This window comes from Plectropomus leopardus, chromosome 13 (genome assembly GCF_008729295.1).
Source record: "Plectropomus leopardus isolate mb chromosome 13, YSFRI_Pleo_2.0, whole genome shotgun sequence".
Classification (NCBI taxonomy): Eukaryota; Metazoa; Chordata; class Actinopteri; order Perciformes; family Serranidae; genus Plectropomus; species Plectropomus leopardus.
The window spans coordinates 18,504,092-18,528,580 of record NC_056475.1 but is presented as its reverse complement, the minus strand read 5'-3'; the positions used below and the strand labels follow the sequence as shown (position 1 = coordinate 18,528,580).

General features: G+C 39.2%; 1 protein-coding gene and 1 long non-coding RNA gene across 2 annotated transcripts in view; both read left to right on the top strand.

Moving 5' to 3' along the window:
* Positions 1–16,447, top strand: part of ubl3a (ubiquitin-like 3a) — a 44,912-nt gene extending 28,465 nt beyond the window's left edge. Inside the window, exons 2-5 of the mRNA XM_042499178.1 lie at positions 7,095–7,203; positions 10,376–10,462; positions 12,523–12,600; positions 14,484–16,447. Of these exons, the coding sequence (XP_042355112.1) occupies positions 7,095–7,203; positions 10,376–10,462; positions 12,523–12,600; positions 14,484–14,536 (327 nt within the window). The 3' untranslated portion in view covers positions 14,537–16,447. The remainder of the gene's footprint in view (positions 1–7,094; positions 7,204–10,375; positions 10,463–12,522; positions 12,601–14,483) is intronic.
* A 3,578-nt stretch (positions 16,448–20,025) lies between these two features.
* LOC121952446 lies at positions 20,026–21,944 on the top strand. Its single transcript, XR_006106447.1, has 3 exons — positions 20,026–20,084; positions 21,658–21,721; positions 21,861–21,944. It is a non-coding gene; the product is annotated as an uncharacterized LOC121952446 (long non-coding RNA).
* Positions 21,945–24,489: the final 2,545 nt, after the last annotated feature.

Here is a 24,489-nt window from a genome sequence, read left to right as displayed (position 1 = left end):
GAACACATTGTGAGGAGGGGAAAAAAAACAAGTTTGAAAAAGTACCAAAAACTGCAGTAATGCACTATTCACAATACTGTTAGACACAACTCACAGACACTCTGAGATTACAAATCCTCGCCTCAGGCTTTTTTTTCTCATATCACACTATCGTCAGACTGCCATTACATAACTGCTTTTTCTGTGTGTGTATGTGTGCATACAAATGAAGAAACTCACATAAAGGAAAATAACACTATTTATAATATTGTATTAAATATGTCGAAGTAAAACTGAGGCTATTTGACATATCAAAAGAGTTTATTTTCCTGTGAGCTCGCTAGCTATTCTAACATCTGAGGAAGTGAAGCTGCAGTCAGCCTGCTGTTCTATCACATACAGTGATTTTCTAAAAACACCCTTTTCAGTGCGTTTTTAATTAAAGAAAACAATGTCTCCAAGATAGAATATGAGTGCTAATGGGGGCTAATAATTGCCATAGCTCTTTATGTGTTTTCAAAATTACTCAGAGCTTGCAAAGCTGTTTTATTTACTCTCTTTTGGCTAATTAAAAAAACAAGGCGCCTGTCTTTCCAGCTTTGTCTTTGTTTTCTGTAGGTTTGTTCACAGTTTGTCCAACAAGCCGCAACATAACCTTTTATGCTTCCTGTTTTGTAGCTTTTAATATTCATTTAAATTTGCTAAAAGTTCTGCTAGGAAGAAAAGCATCTTCAAGTACTTATCAATAAAATCAGCGACTGATTTGTACTCTCAAAGTGCTGCGTGGCTACGTTCTTGAGCTTACAGTCAAATTTTCTCCAGAATTAATGGGCAAGTTAAAGCAGGCTGGCTGCAGGATTCAGCTGGCTTGTTTTAAAACAGACCCCAGTCAGACTAATCACCCACCTCTTCTCCTAAAATCATTCATACAGTTAGGAATCCACACTGACAGCAGCGGCTAACCTTACTGCTCATATAAAGCTGCTCTAATATATTCCCACAGGAAGGCTTCCCACTCTATAATTTGTTGACTGCTGCAGAGGGTCTAAAGAGCAGCAATACTCTTTAATGCACTTATAAACACACACACACACACGCACGTACATAAACACACACGCACACACATACGCCTTGCCATGAGAAAGAGTTGAGAGTGGTACTCGGGGAGGAATAATTATAGATGGCATTGAATTTCCTGCTCTCTACCGTGTGCAAACAGTGTTTAGCCAAGAGGCTTTGCTTACTTCACATGTTTACACCCTTGCACTACTTGGCAGCAGGGTCACATTGTTGTAGCGTGTCTGAATGTCTGCAGTGGAGGCTTGACAAGCGGGGAGCTGTGTCACCACTTTCATGCACAAGTAGACTGTTTCTTTATTTTATATCTTTCCAGAAGTGGACAGGAATGGAAGCCGCTGCACCAGGATGCCTCAGCATTACAAACACTTTCACATAGTCACAGTAGGAGAGAGATTCACTGTCCTCCAGTTCTCGTCAAGCTTTGCAAACTAGGAAGCTCTCACACAGCTGATTTGTGGCATCATGAGCTCGGAGTGAGCCTTGTGCAAGCTAGGACGTGCTGTTTGTATGCATGAGTAACTGACTGCCTGCAGATATGTGTATGCATAAATGCATGAAACACTGCTCTCCCCCATACCTGGAGCTGTTGTATTTGTTCCAGAGAATAGATGGTAATTGAATATAGTTCCCTGAGCTGGCTGTGAAACCTCATTATCAGCCCCCGTGCAAAAGAGAGTCCAGGGAGAAGGCACGAGGACCCTCAGGGAGAGGGGGGAGGGGGAGGGAAAAGAGCAAGGGAGAGTTAAGACCTTAATTCAGGTAATATCTGAAAAAGGGTGAGTTGAGGAAAAGTTGATGACATAAGTTCACCTGTAGAGATACACAAAGGTGATAAATGGAAGGAAAAAAAACAACATAATGTGTTCCCTGGTGTGGTGCTGCCCCACCAGAACAGCCACAGCGTTCGGCACTGATCCTGCAAAACTCTGAACCCAACTTGAGGTTTTGATGCTGGTGGACAGCGCTGTTTGTTGATTTAAGGGCTGTACCCGACACAGAATTATGTCAGTTGAATGGGATTTGGCTTTTCGATATGAATATTCAGTGTTTCATTTTGTTTTCTATACAAAGTTTTTGAGTTTGAACGGGCTTTGTGGACTGTTGTGTGACAGTGGTGTTCAAGTAATATAGTAAACAAGCTAACAGCGCTAATGACGGATTGGACATGTGCAGCAACATCTTTTGCTAACACTAGAAATCAAACAAAAGCCAGAGACTGGGCTGTTTTTAAGGTGCTGTGAGCTGCAAATTCACAACTTCTAAGCAGAAGGTCTCTCCTCCTCTGTGCTGCTGCCTGCATATCCGCAACCCTCTGTACCAGAGAAAAGCGTGAAAGTAAAGAGCGCTCACGAGTGACTGCTCGACTTGAAGCATTCTCAGTCGACTGAGGGTCTCCAAATGCTGATTCAAATCTCCGACTTTCAGGGGGAAGCCCTCGGTGATTTGCATAATTTTAATGCTCCTCAAACCATTCAGTGACCTTCGTACCTTGTACGAGATCGTCTGCATCTATTATGTATCTTTCTATGTAGGTTTTTGTTTTGATCTGTCACATGTCTCCAGGAAGAACAACAACAGTGAGCTGCAAAAATAGAGAAGAGGAATGGATAGAAGGAGAGAAACAAATACAACTGAAAGTTGTGCAGGTTGATGATAAGAGATGATTTTATGCTCTTTAATTGAAGCCAGCTTAGTGCCGCCTGTTATTCTGTCCTTGTACATTCCTCCACTGTACGCCGTGCAGAGCGAGAGATTGACAGAGTGGGGGAGAGAGACGGAGTGAAACAGACAGAGAGAGGGAGGGAGGGGGGATGCAGTGATTGCTGCAAGGAGAGGAAGACAATATGATGTGACACTGTAGGAAATGGGCAGGAGGAGGGGGGGGGGGGGGGGGGAGTTATCTTGTCTTGTAGGTGTTATCAGGTTAAGCCACCCACCACTGGCTGTCGCCATGGTGACACCATGGTAACGGCCAGGTGTTAAACCAGGATGGAGCAAGACCTTGCTCACATGAAGGAGCTTCCTCTGTGTGTTTCCTCCTCATTATTTCTGTCTTCATAAGTCTCGTTCATAGTCAATCTAAGGTGTTGTTTGTCTTGAGGGTGTATTTATTTGTAAAGAATTATCATAATTTACATATCCCATGCAGCATTTTGCAAATTCCCTCTTGATGATCTTTATCTCATCTGTAAAGTTGAAACTATTTCTTGTGAATAACAACAGGAAACTGCTACCTATCTTTTTTCAGTTTTTAAAAATGCAACACAAGAAGGGCGCACGTGTTTGCATACAATGTGGTTCAATTAGGGATGGAAATTACCGAAGGTTTCATAATATGATACTGTCACAGTACTTTACAAGGTTTTTTCAGGCTTTGAAAAAAGTTATGGAACTTGTAAAAATCATTGACAGTTTTGGAAAAATCATGGTATTTTGTTGTGTGTAATGACTTTGTGACAGTAATCTTCAGTGGACAACCTTCCACTTAATATAACAAAACTGCAAATTTATTTTCCCTAGCTGTCAACTTCAAAATAGCTCTAATATGCATCGATGCACGACGTTTTGTTTACCACTTATCACGTATGTTTCTCCGTTGTCTCCCCCAGTTTGAGTCTGATTTGTTTTGAAAAATGCCAGGACCAAAGAACAAGAAAAGAAAAACATTGTTAATGATCCTTTAAAAATCATGGAGAGATTTTTTAATTTTGTCCATGAAAATGTGAGGGATTTTAGTCAAGGTACAATATCATATCCGATTTTAAACAATTTTGCGTTAACATATATTGCAGTATATTTTAACTGTCAATCATGCCCCAAAAGGAAAACTTTTCCAACATTTGTTTTATCTAATAGATTAAAGTTTTAAAGATCAAGTTGCTCACGTCAGTCATTTCTATTGCAGTAAGATGTACCTGAAAAAGCAGTTGATTTTATTATTTTAGTAGGCTACCAAAATTTTTATCTGTATATCGAGTAGTTGTGATTTGTAGAACAAAAAATTTATATTTGCCATCCATGCATCTATACAATATTACCACACAAAATATTGCAATACTATGCTGTATACACACAACCCTACACCTTATTTTATGGCCAAGGTTATTCTGCATATATATATATATATATATATATATATATATATTATATATATATATATATATATATATATATATAATAAAACCTTGAAGCTCAAACTAAGTTCATGTAATCTCTTAGGAGCAGCTTTACTTAAGTATTTGAATGTTTGCTGCTGGGTCGATGTTGAGGTCAGATGTGACTTTTTTCTGATCATTGCTGTATATTTGTTGTGTATGTATAAGTATGTGAGTGTATATGTCTCTCTATGGCTCTTTCATTCTTAAATCTGTAAGCTGATTTAATAACCTGTTTAAAGAGATCTCTGTTTCAATCCGTCGGTGTTAGCTCTGTTACATCACTGCAGCCAGCTCTGTGTGCGAGTATGTGTGTGTATACGTATGCACGTGTGCGTGTGTGTGCGTGTGTGTGTGTGTGTCACTCAGTGGAGGGGTTTTGTGGGGCGGGTGGGGGGAATAGAGGGCTCACAGACGCTCAGCACATGTAAGCACACTAACAATGACAAACACGTGCTTGTGCCATGCGCACACTGAAGGCCAGACACACAAATATAGAAAGCAAAGTCAAACACACACCATAGACCTTTGCTCTGGCTCTTAAGGGCGCAATGTACCACAGCCAAACACACACCATGCCAGTTAAGAGATAACCTCTAATTTGCACTTTAATGACAGGCAACGGGTGTGCAAATTAATGGTTTTAAATGAAAAATAACACACACTGTGTTCACTTCTATATTTGGGTGATTTAAGGTGAGAAATTCACAAAGAGATGAGGCGCTTAGCAACAAATATTGGGCCTCTCGTGTTAAATGGGATTATTTTAAGCAGCAGTCGAATATACATAATAAATGTATCTCTCTGTTTCTATTATTTGTTGGCATTATGGATGTCAGATTTGGTTATTTTAGCTTTGATAGTCAGACACCCATTAACTGGTAATTGCCTGCTTCATTTTAAAGGGAAAAAAGGTATTAAGTACAAGAGTTGCTTTCCTTTTAGTTTTGACTCAGTGAACTTTAACGCCAAATTTTAAAGGGCTGTCTATTTAGAGGTAGCCAGAGTTCACTGTAATCTAAATGTCTTGCCTTTTATTTTACTTTCTGATGGCTTTGCTGACAGACAGCCAGCTAGCCGCTTTAACATGCTTCATTTTCAGTTGCAACCCTCCTTCAACGTTGTTAACCATGTAAGCACCATTAACCACGCTATCTGGTGCTAACTTTGCATAAAAGTTAATGATGCAAAAGGGGTTTTGTGGCTCAAAATGAAGCCCCTTGCTCACCTACTGTGTTTCTGCACTAGCACCATCCTGCCATCATGGGTTGAGACAGCACCACTAACAGTAAACGGTTAACCATTGATATCCCTGGTTGGCATGTTTAAAATGACATTTTAGACAATAAGCGCAACACAGCGAGTGATGGCAGAGAGGGAAATTTTGGATGTCACAATTGGAACAATTTAGACAGAGTCAGATGGTGCTCATCTGTCATTCACAGTATTTATGAAAATAACAAAATAATTGCAAAAAAACACATGAAGAATGAATAAAATAGGGACTGTGCTGTGAGCGACATTGATGCAGTTCAACATTTCACAGTATGCAGCCAATGTTAGGTTTAAGTTCTTAGCTCAAGAGTTAACAGTCCTTACTGTTGTTGTGTCTCTGGTTACAGGCATTTTATATGAGGTTTTATGTTGTTTGAGGTTTTGAGTTTTCTGTGCAAAAAAGCAGTAAAAAGTAGCATTGCAAACCATTCTGACAGATATACATTTCTGTTTTGGTACACTAATATGCAAGAATTGTTTTATCTGGAGGGAGTTTGACAGTATAACAGCCTGTGTGTTTTTTGTTCTCTGTATTTTTTCTGTTATTCAATATGTGCTCTTATCAGTTTCAGTGCAAATAAATCTGTGTATAATGGTAGAAGTATTATTACTTTAATTGATAGAATACTCTGTACTCATATTTGTATGTTTCCAGTGGACTTAAGAACACCAAGTTCGGTTCCTACCTTCAAAATCATACAGTAGACCCCATAATGACAATTCTCCACCTGCTCTAGAGGTGCTATTCAGTAGCTGACACGAAAGGGAACTTACACACTGTGAACAAGAGTGCCACACTATTAGTCATTTGTTATTATTAATATACTTGGCTGTCACCACTGACTAGTGGGATAAGCTATCAGGGGCAGGTTGCACATTTTAACAGCCTTTTGTTTTCCAGCTAATTGTTTGTGTTTTGTGGGCTGTTTCACACCGAGAGCTGGCTGTGTTGAAGTTAAAAGACACAGTCTCATTCATAAATAATAGCAATCTAAATTTGCCTTGTGTCTGCAAGCAAGGGCGGGTTTAATAGTGTACTCCAGGAATTCAACCTTAAAATGCAAAAACATAGCATAAGCAATGAAAATGTGAATGGAAAATGCTGTTGGCGTATAAAAGGAGAAAAGCAGATAGTTGACAGGATGTGCACAAAGCCTCTAATTGTCAGTTAAATGAGTAAATTTCTATCATAAGTATTGAAATAGAAACAGGATATATTCACACTATTATGAATATTATTATTATACATTGGATTTTATGGAACACAATAAGACGAGACGTCTGGTTTGTGAATGGTTAAAGTGAGAAGGTGACAAACTGCTAGAGGTGACAAAATTGTGAACCACAGATAAAAACAGAGAGTTAGAGAGATGAGAGATACAGGAAGTTGAAGAGACAGATGGGAGTTAATCCTGCGGAAGGACGGTCCTCAGGGTCCTCACGTCCTTCTCCTGTTTCCTATTAAAGTGCTTCCCTTGAACCTGCGAGCTTCCTGATTTGACTGCGTTTAATGTGACATATGGGACAGCTGCTTATGTTGTCCAGTAATGTTTCTCACACACTGTTCTCACATACCTGTGTTTTCATTTTTTATCTGTGTTGCAGATAAACCTGCGGCTTATTTTAGTCAGCGGAAAGACAAAAGAGTTCCTGTTCTCCCCCAACGACTCGGCAGCGGACATCGCCAAACACGTCTATGACAACTGGCCGATGGGTGAGTGGCTATCCCTGTTATTTCTTAATATTCAGACAAAACTTATAGTCCTACTTTTGGGCACCATTAATTTCAAATGCCGTCACACATCCACAATTGGGGCTTGGGGTTATAGAGAAAATGAAATGTCACAATATTTTTGACTAAATTCCTTGATATCGATATTGCAACAATATTGTAGGGTTGTCTGTTGGTGCTTTCAGAAAATATTTACACAGATTTTTGATAAATAATCATCAGTAATGTGAATATAATGATTATGTCGGTAAAGACAAACAAAACAGCTAGATAGTCTGTCAAGTTCAGAAAATTAGATCACTTTACTGTAATGCAGCCTTCAAAAACAGGAAGAGACAACATTTACAATATCGTGATATTCAAAATCTAAAACATTCAGCTGTCCAGTCTCATTTAATAATTAGGGGTGTAAATCAGAATCAGAAATACTTTATTGATCTCCAGGGGGAAATTGTGGTTCATTACAGTGGCTCTGATGCCAAGCATGGAGAATTTTAGAAAGTAGAAATAAGTAGGTATACAAGGTATGTAAAAGTATAAAATATAAAATTGAAATACAGCAGTAATAAAAACAATGAATGTGCTGCTTGTGTAAACTGCACAATGTATAAAACCAGTGTCTAAAGTTAGAAAAGAACATATGTGTTTGATGCAACGAATCACAGTTTTAATCGTGATACAATATATTGATTCTTTGGAAAACAATATAATATTTGCTGATATCACAAAGTCTGCCACGCTACTGTTTCTTTTTGACTTCATTCAGAACCCTGCGATCGGTATAAGACGATATCAGTAAATATCCTCATTATCTTTTTCTTGGCTGCTTCCCATTATCTGCCTGATGCTAGCACACAGACTGATGACACTCACGTGCCATGGAGATTTCAAAATAGACGTATCTTAAAAATGAAGTTCTGTATCTACTGGTATGTTTTCACTTTGCATCAATAATACTGGATCGTTGATCGCTGAAACTATGTGTCATTATATCAAAGTACTGTTACACCGCTAATCACAATATCCATATATATTATCATATTGCCTGGCCCAAACAAAAAATCTGTTGTCAAACTATTTGGATTTTTTCAGGTTAACATACTGGGGCATTTGCTATTTTCCTACATCCCTGCACATAAATACAGTAGACCCATGTTGTGTTATTTTGTAATACATCACACTGCATAAGCACAGCTGCGGAGTGTTTGCACAAGCTATAATTGCTACCATTTTAGCTGCTAATGCAGTTGGAAACCAGACAATCAGACTTATCTTGACTGTACTTTCTAAAACAAAGATAAAGGCAGCTGAGGAGCCACACTGCATCAGAGAGCTGAGATCACATTCAAACCCGCTGCTAATTACTTACATGTAGGTCTATACAGCAGTGTAGGAACATGCCAGTCTTTGGTGTAGGGTAATTAGAGCGCACTCCTCCTTTCAGCCTGATTATCATTGCATACAGGAATGTGGATTCGCAGTGTAGCCTCCTCCTTTCTGTAATACACCCACTCCCTCACTGCTGCTACACCAGTGTTAGAATTCACTGCTGAACTTGCACCACCTTCAGATCTGAGCACCTTTTCCCAGGGTGCTGCGAGTGTAGTCCATTTTTTGGAGGAGCCTAAAGTGCATGAAAAACTATCATTTTTACTGTAGATTCTCCTGCACTTTCCCTTTCAGTCCTGTCAGTTTTTGGAATTGTTCCTCCTAGTCAACAGATCTGAACCCCGTGAGACCCAGAGCAGGCACTCAGCACCAACACCCTTCGCTTAGCCGGAGACAAACATCTGGTGGCCAGACGCTGCTGCTGTGCAACTCCCCCTGCTGTTTTCTCTCTCATTTAATGCCTTCACTTTTGTCTGCAGCTCTTCCCAAGCCACACCTCGTGTTCCTCTTTTGCTTTCCTGCTTTCTCACATTCTGCAGTGCGTCCCACAAAGCCCACATATTATACACGCTGCATATAATGATCTAAAATAAAGGCTCTAACTGTCTTAAAATATCTACAGTGCGGTTGCTGGTGGTCTTCTTCTTTCACCATGCGATGACTCATTTCTTTTCACTACACTGTTTACAGTATTTTATACTGTAAGAGAGGGCTAAATGGTCGTTTAAAGGGATAGTTCACCCTAAGATTATATATACACACCGTTTCTCTTACCTCTAGTGCTATTTATCAGTCTAGATTGTTTTGGTGTGAGTCAACGAATGTTGGAGATGTTGGCCGAAGAGATGTCTGCCTTTTCTACAATATAATGGAAGTAGATGGCACTCGGTTTGTGGTGCTCAAAGTGCCAAAAAATACATTTGAAAAACTCAGCAACAATGTCTGTTTCTTTCCAGAAATCATGACCTGGTTATTCAAGATAATCCACAGACCTTAGTGTCAGCAGTTTCAAGTAGAAACTACTTTATTTCTACTGAGCTACACCCGCCAACTGTATCGCCATGCAGAAGGAGGTGTGCATTTATTCATGGTTGAGAGGCTCAAGCTCAAGACAGGGTGAGATGTAAAAATTAATGGCATCTTTCTTGGCTGAGCTGTAACATTAGCTAACTCAGTGGTGCTCAGTGAGCTAGAGGTAGATGCACACTTCCTTCTGCATGGCGGTGATATGTTTGGCGGGCTGGTTTGAAACTTCCTACATGAAACCGCGCACAATGAGGTCTGTGGATTATCTTGAGTGACCTGGTCATGATTTCCAGAAAGAGACATTGGCATTGAGTTTTTTGAAATCCTATCTGCTCTTCTGAATTTATTCAGAGCCCCTCAACAATTAAATTCCTTCTGTTCTTTTCTAAGCTGTTAAACCAGAGTTTAGGAACCCCCGTTAACAACGTTCACTGAGAAACTGACTGTCATTGTGGTTTTTAAAGCATTTTCAACCTCAGGTAGTACTTTAAAGGTCGTGAAACATCATTATCGCACTGATGTGTTCTCAGTTTATAGATTGTATCATAATAATGATTGTGTTTTATGAAAAAAACAGTAAAATAATATGATTAAGACAAAAGAATACAACTTTCAAAGACAATGAGGAAGAAAACAAAGAAGAGATGAGCAAGGTTAAATATGTAAAGCTTGTTTTTCTCCATGTCAGATTTTCTCTTCAACTGTCTTCTATCTGCCTCTGCTCCGTTTTTTCTTACAGACTGGGAGGAAGAGCAGGTCAGCAGTCCTAACATCCTGAGGCTGATCTACCAGGGCCGGTTTCTACACGGCAACGTAACACTAGGAGGTGAGAAAACACAGAAAGTACACCCCCCCTCCAAAAAAAATCCTTACATGCTCATAGACGTGCGCATAAAATCACAGCAGTGTGTTGCTGGAAAGTTCTTTGCTGTTCTCATCTCTTTCCTGAGCCGCAGAACAGAGGTACCTCAGTGCTCTGGACAAGCCTGCTTTGACGGAGAGAGGGAGGAGAGGAAATACGGAAAAAAAGGAGAAAGAGACTGGTCAGGAAAGGGGCAAGACTGGTGTTAGAGTAGACCTCAAGCAGCACAAAGAAGAGACAGGAAGGGAGGGGGCAGGGGGGCGTGAAAATGAAAAGTGGAGAGTAAAAGAGTATAGCAGCCCACTTCACTTTCCCCTGGCTTTTAGGCTTTTTACTCCACTTAACCCAATTTAGATATGACTAGTATTTTGTGTGGTTAGTGGGCTTATGGCTGCCCCTAACCCTTTTACACGCATCCCATCACTGCCATCTATCTGATAATTCCCCTATCGTTGGTTTAACGTGTTTGCACGCTGACACAGAGGAGTCGAGTCAAAATTCCCAGTTTTGAAATACAAATACAGACATGGCACACATGTATAAAAGAACGCAAACATAATATTGATTGGGAGTTTTAGCAGTTATACAAACTACAACTAAGACATTAACTACATCTCAGCATGTGATTTAAGGTGTTTTTATAATGTTGCACCTTTCGTATTTTTTTCTTCAAATATCACAGTAGTATTGGTGTTACACAAATCATATGATATATGAGTGGAATGCATTTTACTTTTCTTCCTGGCAGCCATTGATTGCCTTCAATTTTGCTTTAAAAGTTACCTGCTTGATAGCTTTAGATAGAGACTACAGTGAAAATCATACTCATAATATTATTTTTGTGGTGTAACGGAGTTGAAAGTAGGACATGGCGAGATGTTTGAAATAAGATATTGTGTCATCCCAAGTGCCATCACAAAGTGACTGATGAGTTGTAAACCACAAACAGACAGTGACATGAACTGATTTTAAAATTCCCACTCATTAAATTCACCTCAGCAATGCCTTTTGATTATTTACACTGACACATACACACAGCCCGTCCCCACTCCCAGCACATCATATACCGCCGCTTTGTCAGTGATCTCTGCGCCTGACACCAACACTCTGAGGCAGCTTTAGCGACAGTCTGATACGCATCACGTGGCAGCAGTTGTTGACGCAGCTGGAAACAACCCAACTCATCAAATACCATCGCTTTGTCAATGGATGTCAACATCAGAAATGGGTGCACAGAGGAACCCTTCATGTTGGTACAACACTCACCAGACTCACCAGACAGTGACACTTTGAAACGCCAACAGCAGCAACCGTAGTAAAAAAAACCTCTAAAAGGCCATATAGGGAAGTCCTTGGAGGAGCCCTCGGTTCATTTCCTGAAACCAGTCAATTGAGTTATTGGCAGGCATTTGACAAGTTGGGATGAAAACACATTGATTAGCACATTTAAACACTATGACAACAAAAGAGTTAAATGAAAAAGAATCTTCATTTGTTTTCTGTGGGTGGTTTTATGGGGATGTGGATATTTCAAATCAATTTGAAGTTTAACATTTTCTTGAGAGTGTGTCATACAGTGTGGGTCTCGCACTGCCCTAGTCCTGGTCTTCTCTAAGCCTTGATATACTCTGGTCTCAGTCATGACTTTTTTCTCAGTTTAGGTGGTTTTGACTACAGAATTGCTTTTGGGAACAGACAATCATATCCTGTGAAAAAACCTGACTCAGTTCAGATATTTGGTTCATGTAAAGGATTACTTTCTTGGCCGTTTCAGGCCGCTTTTGTAGGAGATTATTAGATTATTATGACCTCACAGTCATATATGAGACCTTCAGCCATAGACAATTATTTTTTCAGCAGCTCACATCTTTCCAGTGTAGCATAATTTGTACTCTGCAGTTTCAGAAAGCTGTTTAGGATGATACTGATGGTGAAGGACTTTGCAAAGACATACATGCTGTAGCTCACTGAATAACCTTTGCATCCTCTCTCCCTCTCTCTGTCTCTCACTTCTCCCCCGCCAGCTCTCAAACTGCCCTTGGGGAAGACCACAGTGATGCATTTAGTTGCCAGAGAGACTTTGCCTGAGCCAAATTCCCAAGGTAACCAGCCCCTCTTTCCTTTCAGTCGGCCTTTTCACACGCTGAACAACTTTTAAACGTTCTGCTCCCAGCCATTATTTATCGCCACACATGGCTTCTGTTTTAGGAACAGCCACTGGTGCAAATAATTGGCTCCTTTGAGTGTATCCCCAAGACACAACACAATGTGTAGAATATACAGCTGATATAAATCATATTAGGGGACAGGTCTCTTTTTGTGACTGCATAATAGAAAGTGATTGTGTGTAGAGACAGGGGCTGATTTTAACCTAATAGAGTTAAATAGAGTTCAGAGGGACATCTAGGGTTGCACAAAGCACTCTATTGACTTTCCTCAGTTTGCTTTGCATTCTGGGCAAAATAAAGGTAAAGTAAGATAAAATAAATAATGACCTCAGTTGACAAAGCTTTTAATTCTTAGATGTCTAGAGATTCAGTGGTAGACTTTTTAGCATTCAGTCTTTGCTTTTATGAAACTGTCTAAGTTATACCAGTCTAACAGCAGGAGGAAGTGGACGTGTTGCGTCGAGCACCGGTGAGACATGACATGCTCTCCAGGAAGCGTCACAGATCAACGAGTCTGATAAAATGCTGCAATGTAGTTTCCGATAACATGAGAGAGGATTTTCCAGCTGTTTTATTTATTATCTATCTACAGTATTACCTATTTTACTTTTTATTGTAGGGTTGCCCCTGAAAGTCAAAGATTGTAATCGTCAGTTGAAAAACCTTCAGTGGAGCGCATGTTTTTAAGTGTGTGTTTTTTTTCTGTCAGTCATTTAGCAGTGTACTTTCGGGGATGTTTCGGTCCCGTGATTTTAAGGTTCAAGGATCAAAGTTTCTTTAGTAGTACCCAAGGGTAGATCTGTTGTTCATACAGGAAAGTCAGTAATCCAAAACAAGACATCACAACAACACAGACTGAGACAAAATACAGAAAAACATAAAATGTGATAATAAAGAAATGAATGAATTAACAATAATAAATACATTAAAAAATAATGTAATCCACAGTAGTATTAATGTATAAGGGCTCCTATAAATGTCATGAGAAAGTGCCTTTATATACACACACACTCACTCCAAAGTTTAAAGTGCAAAGTGGGTCATCTTGTGATTTAGCTGCAGAGTGAGCGTTCCTCACTCTCATGCTGTTCTATGCCAAAGACAGCTGCAGACACAGACCCACAGTGAGTCTGAGTGAGACAGAAACAGGTACCTGGAGGAAGAGAGGCACTGCCCCATCAGGCTCTGAGATAACAATATCTTTTGCCTTCTGCCTTTAAGTGGTGAATTTACAGCTCACAGCAACTTAATAGGAAGTAGAGCAGATCCTCCACTATCAGAAGATTGGGAGTTTGGTCCCTGGCTCCAGCAGTCTGCACATCGAAAAATCCCCCAATTGCCATTTTCAATTTACCTGTCTTACCTGTTACTTGTCTCTGGCTTTTGTTTGCTTACCAGTTTTGGCAAAATGTTGCACATCTCCCATCCATTGTTTGCATAGCTAGCACACACTAGCTCAGAGGACTAACTTGACATGTTTACTATACAATGTGAACGTCACTGTCACCCTAAATGTCTCTCTGAACCCTGTTCACACTGTCAAACTTGTTGTGCAAAAAAAAAAAACAACAAATAGTTGAGTATTGGTACTAAACAGCCAAATCTGATTTAACTGATATAATTCTGATATAAGTCGGGTACAATCATGTTTCATTACAACAATTGCAAAGGAAACAGTAGAAATATAACGTTCAGCGGTGTTACAAAGTAATCTACTGGGAATGTGTGCTTGTATTAACCGGCCAACGAAGCACCTTGTTGGAGGATGACCTTGTCTGACTGTGTTTGTCTTGATGATGATGTTTCTGTGTTCTCAGGTCAGAGGAATAGAGAGAAGACCGGGGAGAGTAACTGCTGTGTCATTCTGTAAATACACACCACCGCCGCCGGCCCTCCATCCTTCTCATCCGTTCTCGCCCTCAACATCCTGAACCTAATGAGCTTGTCCCCTGTCCTGGAGCCTGTCCACAATGCGGATATGCATACAGACACACACACACACACACACACACACACACACACACACACACACACACACACACACACACACACACACACACACACGCACACTTCTACCCCCCCCACACACATATAGAAAGACAGCAGGCTCAGGCTGATTCAGGACGCAGAGCTGGGAGCAGGAAATTGATTAATGATAGAGTTGATTCCTTTGTTGTACTTGATTTGTTGTCATAACTGAAAATTAGTGGAAGGAACTGGATCTGCATGTGTTTTTGTTTTCTTAATGCACACCTTTTTAAGCCTTCTGCCACAAACGCACACAAACACACACACACTCACACATACACACACAACAAAAACACACAACAAAAACACACACCTTGTCTCGCCATCCTCAGTCGGTCTGTCTAAAGTCCATTTCTAACTCATCTTAGATGGTTGTCATAGTAATGGGGTGCCCAAGTTCGTGTGTGTGGCCTTGTTTTCTCATACAGACTGCTGAGACTTTTAACCACTAACAACTCGCCAACATGCCAACACACATACGCATGCGCACACACACACACACACACACACACACACACACACACACACACAATGACATCCTGTCTACACATACAACCATATGTGCTTGTGTGATCTCCCTCGGTGCAGCAGACGAAGCTTAGATGTGCCTGATCAGAGAACTCAAACCAGGACACACACACACACACACACACACACACACACACACACACACACACACACACTCACACACACACACCTGTGTCCTTTTTACTGCCCTTCTCTGCGTGTGCCCTTAAAGGTCACAAGAGAGAAAATATTCCTTTTTGTCTGCCGAGCGCTGTAGAGACAGAACACGTCCTACATCTTTCAGTTGTCATTTTCTTAGCCAAACAAAGCCTAACAAACAAACAAATAGACAAACAACCAGTGTTGGTGGTGTTGCTTTGGTTATTTGTTTGTCCATGACATTTGTGACTGTGTTTTGACAGTCCGTGCATTTTACTGACCGACCAGTGTTGTGATTATTAAAAACGTCATGTCAGTTTTCTTCCTTCCCTGATGCACCATCCTTCTCTCACAGAGGAAAGGCTCCTTTTTTTAACAGTGTTATGAAGGATCTCTCCCACAAATTGCTGTCCAAGCAGGGAAATTAACGCGGAATAAAAATGTTCCTTATTTGTCTTAATTCGCCTCTTACTCTCCTTAATTCTCTCTCTGCATTAATAAGTCCATTTTGCACAACTGAAGCATGTGCTCCTTCATCAGATTATTAATAAAAATGTATAAAAAGTTCTATTGTTTTATTTTATATTTTTCCAATGGAAGTAATGTTCCAGACTAAGGTAACGTGTAGAATATATTTAATATGAATCTTATATAGAACATGATGACTCTAGATCTTGTTGATATACAGTATATTGGTGTTTAGTCTACGATTGTGTATATGGTTAGCTTCTAGCCAGTTCACAGTCACTCGCTGACAATGTCTTGTGCTTAACAGCAGCAAAACCTCCCTAATCATTGACAGACTGTATTTTTATTTTCTTTCTTCTGTGCTCTTTTATTATGTTTTTTTTCATTTGTTTATAATTTAATGTAATCCTTTTTTTCTTTGTGGTTTTTTGCTTTAAGGAATCGCTTTGTAACAGCACTAGGTCTTAAAAAAAATGTTGTTTATATTGATCAGGGTTCAAATCTGTACAGAGATAAACATTTTCAAACCAATTGTAAATAGCACTAATGCTCCCTCTCCCCCTTCAAACTTCAAAATGGAATACATCTGTAAACTAAATAAAGGTTATTGAAGTGCAAATGCCTTTTGTCGTGACTTAAATTGTAAAGTTCTCGAGTATCACCTGATTTTGACAGCCTGCTGTTGACCGTCACCTGACAGTAAACAACAATTTCAGCGGACGCATAAAGTCGTTTTAGCTGACTAAACAAATGTTCAACTCACTGATGACAACATGGAAGTGTTTGTGAAGTATTTCTGCTGAAATCGTTTTTATAGTCTGCTGGGAAACAGCCTGAGTCAGGAAAAAGGGAGTTTAAAATTAGGATGATTTAACTTTATACTCCTAGAATGACTTACAAACACGCGGAAATCTGACAGCAAAACTGCTGTAAAACTGGAATAGTTCAACACTGACAGCGATTGATGGCCATGTTTTGCAACATAACAGGAAAGAGGAATGTATCACTTACATGAATACTTCACCCACAAAGTCACTGTGTTCATCACTTAATCTTGCTGTTACCTTGAACTTGTGAAGGGAACTTTTGTTTTCTTGCATGCCTCCATGGAAAATGGCAAACATTGATGTACTGATGGATTGGGGAGCATGTTTAACAACAGCAAAACAACATCAAAACATCTGTTAAACTCAACCACAACTCATGCAGTATAATCCAAGTCTCATTTATACATTCGTTTGTTCATGGATGTGTGTGGAGCAACCATGTTTTTACAGACATGGATGTAAACTTTAAGTGCAACGTGACTGAACAGTGTAAAAATATCCCTTCAAATTTTACCTAAGTAAAAGTAATGTGTAAAATGGACTAAAAGTATAAAAAGATAAGTACTCACTATGCAAAATGTACCATTTTGGAAGTGGTACATCATACATACATGGTGAAGGCCTATCCGAAAAAATAAACTCTTTAAACCATGATCAACCAAACTCAGTGCCTGGCGACGCTGCAAAAAGTACCTTCCAAAAATGACTGATTTAGTCACATTATAAATGCTGACTTGTCAGCAAGAAAACATGCGGACATCACACACCCTCTAAATTTCTCAAATTAGCCCAACGATGTTAAATTATCCATTATTTTACAAAAAGAAGTATATGAGAAAAACTTATTTCCTGCTCCATTAATCATCTCACAACCCTACCACTGAACAAAATTATCACATGTTAAGATTTATTTGTGAAATAACTCTAGTGTCAGATGTATAGTGGTGCAAAAAAATGTAATGGAGTAGAAGCTTAAAGTAGCATGGAATAAAAACACTTAAGTAAGGAACAGGCAACTCAAAAGTGTTCCTGAGTAGCACTTGAGTGAATGTGAATGTGAATTTTTAGATTCCAGCTCTGTGTGTAGGAATGTAAATCTTGGGAGTTAACAGCCACCAGACTCTTACCTGATAAAGACTGTTCATTAGTACTTGCAATGCCAGTGTTAAGTCAGCTCATAGCTGAAATTGTTACTTTGCAGTTAAGACAAATCTCATCAGCAAACAACTCGCATGAGGGACAGTCAGCTGTGAACTGTTAAGGACAATGCTTTTCCAAAGAGGAACACTTCCTGCTCGCTCAACTTTCAATAAAGATGAGACTGATAAAGTCTTAATGCGTCATTTTTCTGTAACAACCATGTGATGTTGTTAAGTCACTTGTCCAGTTTGTACAACTGTCAGTAGGCCAAAGTGCAGCAGGAAGAACAGAGAGGAACATATTGTACAGTTCAGCCTGCCTTCCTGAGAGTACTTTTTCAGATGTGTCAAGCCTCACTTGACACGTACACATACACGTATTTTGATGATGACACATTGAGCAAACAAGAGATGTTACATTACTGTGGGGACAATTAAATTGAATAAGTAAAAAATCAAATTCTTGGGATATCACTGCGTTTTGTGACATGGCAGGTATAGTTTGAGGTTAACTCTGATTTATTAAAAACAGTTTTTTAATATTTTTTTTTAAGCATAAGTTGGTGACTGGACTTATGTTGCCTCCTGTGTAGGTTTTTCCTCTCTTCCTCCCTGTTTTCATCCCTCCCTCGTCTCCTCCTCGCAGTCAAGCTGTGTCCGGGCAGTGACATGAATACAAGTATTCTTCTGTTATTCACACACACACACACACACACACACACACACACACACACTTACAGTAGTACCACTCAGAGCGACACATTCTGTTTGTGTGACATTAAGCCGCTCGGTATTGCTGCGGCTGCCCGGCCTCTGAACAATACACTACTCTCTTTATACAGACAAATGATTGTTTCAAAGGCACTCTGCTAGAGTAAACATTTTGCACCATCTTTAAATATGTGATGTTAACAACAGCGGCATTTGAGTATATGGCTAGACTGTAAACATTAATAAAACAGGTCAGACAGGGTCAGCCTGTACAGGGAGATCCCTTCTTTAAAGCTACAGTCACACCTTCATTACTGATGTCTGAATGGATTATATGGGCAGAAATATCACTATGGTGCAGTATTCACCAAACATAAGCCAAACAGCATGGCAAGATATGCTGCTTGTCTTTGCTCAGCGAGGTAAAGTTTGAGGATGTCACCATCTTGTGGCCAAATTGCTGTACAGCAACTTTAATAACCACTGGTGCTATGAACACACAGTAGAGGGCGCTTTGAATGAAATCTACCACCATTATGTTGCAGTCAAAGACTGAATACATACAGTCTATGGTTACAGTAGGTGGGTTTCTGTTGAGGTGAAAGTAATTACCTTGTAACTACATTTTAAACTACAAAGTGTTGCAGTTATTGTTACATAGTTGTTATGTTGTTACATTTCTTGTTTTTTTTTTTCCAAGCATATTGATCATTCGCCCTTTTGCACATTTCATTGCGTTTATTATAACTTTGAAATAAAGCTATGATGCCATTTGTGTCCTTCTGTGTAATATTTAAAGTATTTTATAAGTTCCTGTTTAATATTTAATAGATCTTATGTTTGCAATAATTGTAACTGCAGATCACTTCACATCTCATTTAATTACGGTGGTCCTTTTTTTCATGTCATGTCATGTTCATATGTTCATGACAACCATTACTTAGAACGTGACAGCCACTTCTGCATCATATATATATATATATATATATATATATACACGTATATATATCAGCTAACATATTCCATGCTTCTCCTGCTCCCCCCTGTTTGTTTGTTTGTTTATTCACAGAGTTGATCGAAATATAAAAACAAACATGATTTAAGTAGAATTAGACATGTGAAATGGGACACCCTGATAAATATTCAAAGCTTGTAAATAGGGGCCCAGACATTAAAAAAACATGCGAGTTAGCAAATGTCAATTTCATTATGGCTAACACTGATTTGAACAAAGTTGAGACCAACATTTGCAAGAAAAAAAGTATTTTGTGTGCATATAAAAATTTCAAATCTTAAACCCAATCAGGAAAAAAAGAGGAGCAATGAACTTCGTTCAAACTTTTGTTTATATTTTGCACTTCCTTTTTAAAATAGGCCGCTCTGCTGCAAGTGGACTGGTCCACGTTTGCGATTGGTCACATGCTACAAACCCCGCCCCCTCACCTACGTTAACGCGCTCGTGAATTGATTGAGAACACCTGCTGATATCCGGATATACCGAGTTGATATTCGTCGTAGGACCGCTAAACGTGATTCCGGTTGTGAATTAGACAAGACAGTCAAGGAAAATACATTCAGGGTATGTTGAACTTGTTTTGTAGTACAGGACAGTCCCCTAATTTAATTTATTAAGATACATAGGCTACAAAACCTGTAGTGCACCAACGTACCAAAGCTGGAGTTAATCCACGTTGGTAGCATGGAGACTTCAAAGACTGTTAAAAACCCAGCCTCAGGTGTGTAGCTTTCAGTTTTTGGAGAAAAAAAAGGTTATTTCACAGCTTCATTTTCACTGACTTGAAACGGTCGGTCCATTAAACAGTTAGTCAATTCATAAATAATAATGGTCGACTATTTTAATGACAAACAAAGTATTAAATGTATTTTCAAGCTAAAATGCGAAACTAAAACTAGTTTTAGCTACTCAGTTATGAAGATGTCTGCTGTGGTGTTTCTGTGTTGGTCTGGTTTTTGACAATATAAAATGTAAACAGTGTGACAAAGACACAGGAAACAGTGACAAACTTTTATACGATTGATTATACCTGTGCCTTTCATGTAATGACAAAATGCCCCGGGAAAGGTCCCTAACTACACGGTAACACATACAAAAAATACATGTAGTTTTTAAAGAAACCCCTCATGTTATGTTGCCATTTGTTAAGTCTTTCTCTTGTTTGGATGCTTGCCTTTAAAAGGCCAAGTGTGTAAGATTTAGGGAGGTTTAGTGGCGTCCAGTGGTGAGGTTTGCAGATTGCAGCCAGCTGAAACTTCTCCAGGTTAGAATTTCTTCAGTGTTCATTGTTCAGAAGGTTTTTACGAGGAGATGAATTATACGCAGAGGTCTCTTCCTCTCCAAAACAAATGGAGCTGGTGATTTAAACACATTGGATAAAGAAGTTTCCTGCTATGGATCAATGTTTCTCGTATGTTGTTTGGCACGTCAGTCAGGCGAATCACCACACTCATGCTATTTTTAGTGGAGACAAATAATCTGCAGTTGTCTCTTCCTCTCAGATTCGGTGATTTAGCAGTTTCAGTTACAATTCATTGCACACTGGACGCTGTTTGGCATGTTGTCCAACACTTGCTAATGTGTGCTCCCCTTTTTCCTCTGATAACTTTTGAGATCCAGATGTTTAAGAGTTTTTTTTTATCAGGAGCTGAAGTCTCCCAACGTGGTTATTTAAACTGGTAAAAACACTGAATAAAGCATTTTCATGTTGCATATATATAATTGATTCTGCGACACCCCTCCGTTACAGGTAGGCTTCTTGCTATGGTGGCCGATGTTAAAAACTTGAAAACTCAGATGACCTTACCTAGAGGTGGGGTCATTTGAGTCAGGTGATTATACATTAAAGAAAAACAAGTTATTATTTTATATTTAATTTCTGCAAATATATCCTCCTGAATCCTACACATGGACAGAAAATGTATCAATTTTCATTTATAAGGTGACTCATATCATTTGTTATGTGTGTGTTTGCTAACACATCAGCCATAACTGAAAAGCTGGTGATATACGGTTGAGTCTGCCAGTTTTTTCTGATATATTTTTTCTCCCTTGTGGCCAAAATTTTGCTCACCTTTAATAATTTAGGGCAGTTTTTAACAGCAGGGTGCTGACCATAAACTGTTTAATTGTTTAGGCCTGTGTGTGTGTCTGACCGGCACAATGAAGACACTAAAGGCCAAGCTGTGGTGTCACTCAAGGTGAGTTGTAATTTCCAGTATTATTAATTTATGATGTGTATTGTAGTTATATAACACAAACAGGGAATTTAATACTAAAACTGTAGCATTGGATTATATTGCCTTAAGCTGTCTGGATTTGGTCCTCCACTTCTTACAGTGCGATCAGGCTGGGGAGTCTGAAGGACCTGAATGGAAAAGTGGATCGATAACTGACCAACAACCACCCTGAGGTGTATATCAGCGGTGAGTACAAATAAAGATATACTTAAAGAAGTATTTCACTGTTGGAAAGATGGTCTTTCCATAAAAGAGGGCTGTCTGTCTATGCAGTAGGAGGACGTAAATACTTTTGAAATTTATGCTGCACGACATAAGCAAAATATTCCTCAGTTGCAACATTTCTTGCATCTTGGTTGCCATATTGGTTTTGAGAGATTTGTGTTGCATTTGCGATGGCTAGCCAGTGGGCAGCAGTGTATGGCATGACACACTAGAGTCTACTGTAGTGGCATAACTGCATCAAACTATAGCATATTTACTATTTGTGAAAGGATAAGCTTCCATCAGTTTTGGTTTTGCCCTTATTCTGAAAGAGACAATATTCCTACCAAGCTATGTATATGGCTAATGAAAATGAATATTCCACCAACAATCTCGTTTACAGGCAGCTGTGCATACTCTGATTAACATGCCCTTACATGTTGTTTATTATGTCAAATATGGAAAATTGGAACGGCTGGTACTTCTTGTCATTTTGCTTCTTTGCATCAAATTAGGATTTTCTAATAGTTCCCTGCTGGTTGCACACTTGCTGGGCCATGTGAGCTCAGCCTCCCTCTTTCATTCCTTCAACTGTCTTCTTGTGAAGTTCAGCGCTGCAATATACATGCTTATCCAGAAACCTGTTGATATATATATACACATACTGTATATATATAGTCTTAAGTAATGTGTAAAAGCAGGTATTTTGCCTCCTCTGGCCAGAAATTAGGCTTTCCTGCATGGATTTCTACCCCACAGCCTTGCAAACGTTTTGCATGTTGGTTTTTGTACAGTGTATCCATGACAGCACACAGAGCTGACAGTAAGCGGTCGGTAGGCCGTGTGTCAGAAACCTCAGTAAAGACCCCAAGTAAGACACAAATTCTGAATTGGCTGTATGCATGTCCAAATAATTCGCCTGAAACTCGAATAACACCAGCATATCCCACATGTCTTAATCAGAAAATGCAAAATTCAGAAAACGGCCTAATTTGGAATATTTAAATGGAATATGCTGTTTATATGACCTGTATCAAATTCAGTATATTGTCATATTAAGAATAATAGAGGAACGTTGGTGTGCATGTCAACGTAGCCAGTGTCACACGTTACTGCCCTTCAGAGGTTACAATCCCTTGCAAAAAAGGACACATGCTGCCATGTCATGGCAAATGAAAGAAATACAGTTCAATCATAAGACAGAAATGCCAGTCAGAACACATAATGTAAGGGAAATTTCTGTGATGATACTTCTGTGTTTCTTATGTGAAAAACAAAAGTACTTGAACAACAATAAGCTGCACCACATGTGTGATAAATATTTGTGTCTCTGTCTGTATTGGGGGCAGAACCCTCCCAGGATCAATTAGTCAGTAGCTCATAACATGTTTAACCACGACTGTTGTCCTCTGGGAAACAGCCTGCTTTGAGGAGAAAAACAGTTCATGTCTCTCCTGACAGTATCATTGTAATGGATTCCCCCGGGTCGCCCTGCAGGAGGGCCGACAGACCCGTTTGTAATGGAGGAAAGTCAAGTTTACTTCATCACCCATGATGATTGTTTTAGAGTCTCTTTTCTTGTGAAAGTATTCATGCAGTCCAGGAAATGCAATGTGCTTAAAAACCTAATACCAATACTACTTTCACAGCACTGTTTCTTCTACTGTTACAACTACTACTATCACCAATACTTAACTGCTGTATCTCAACTGCAACTATTACAACAAGGGAACTACTTCTACTAGTATTATTGGTATGATTTCAACTTATACTACAAAACCATTACAACCGTTACTACAACTACAGCCGACATACCGCTAAAACTAAACTCACTACTGGACATATTACTACTCATTATGGTTCATCTTTAGCTAGTGACAATACTATACTAATACAGTGATGAAAACGGGCATTACTGCGAATTTATATTCTACACAAGTGCAGAGTAAGGTGCTAAATGGATTGAATGACAGAAAATCAATCATTTGCATTGCATTTCTAAAATTAAAATGCCCACCATTTGCATCTCATACTAAATTAATCACTTATTTTCTGGTATCTTGTAGACAAACAGCCAATTGATTTGTTGAGCAAATTAACTGAAAAATAAATTGAAAAAAGATCATTAGTTGCAGCCCTACTCTATATATTGGTGGTTGATTTCCTCAAGAGGCTAATTTGTGAGCTTTTTTTTTTTGCACAGCGCAGAATAGTGTAATGAACTGCTCCCCGCAGGCCTGAGGCAGTGGATGCATCCTGACATTTCCCCATTTTCAGAGGAGATCTCTCTCTCTCTCTCTCTCTCTGGGAGATTCTAAACACCTGTAATATACCCAAGGAGCTAATTTCATTAATTTGGTGACAACACCTGTAATAGTAAATCCCTATAGATAATACTCATATTATAGATGGAGTCAAGATGTCTCATGGCCCTGGAGCTTCAATAGTCTCTTAAGTAGTTTTTGATATTGTTTAAGGCACAGCACACTGAGCCAAATGACATTTAAGGGAGTTATAATTGTATC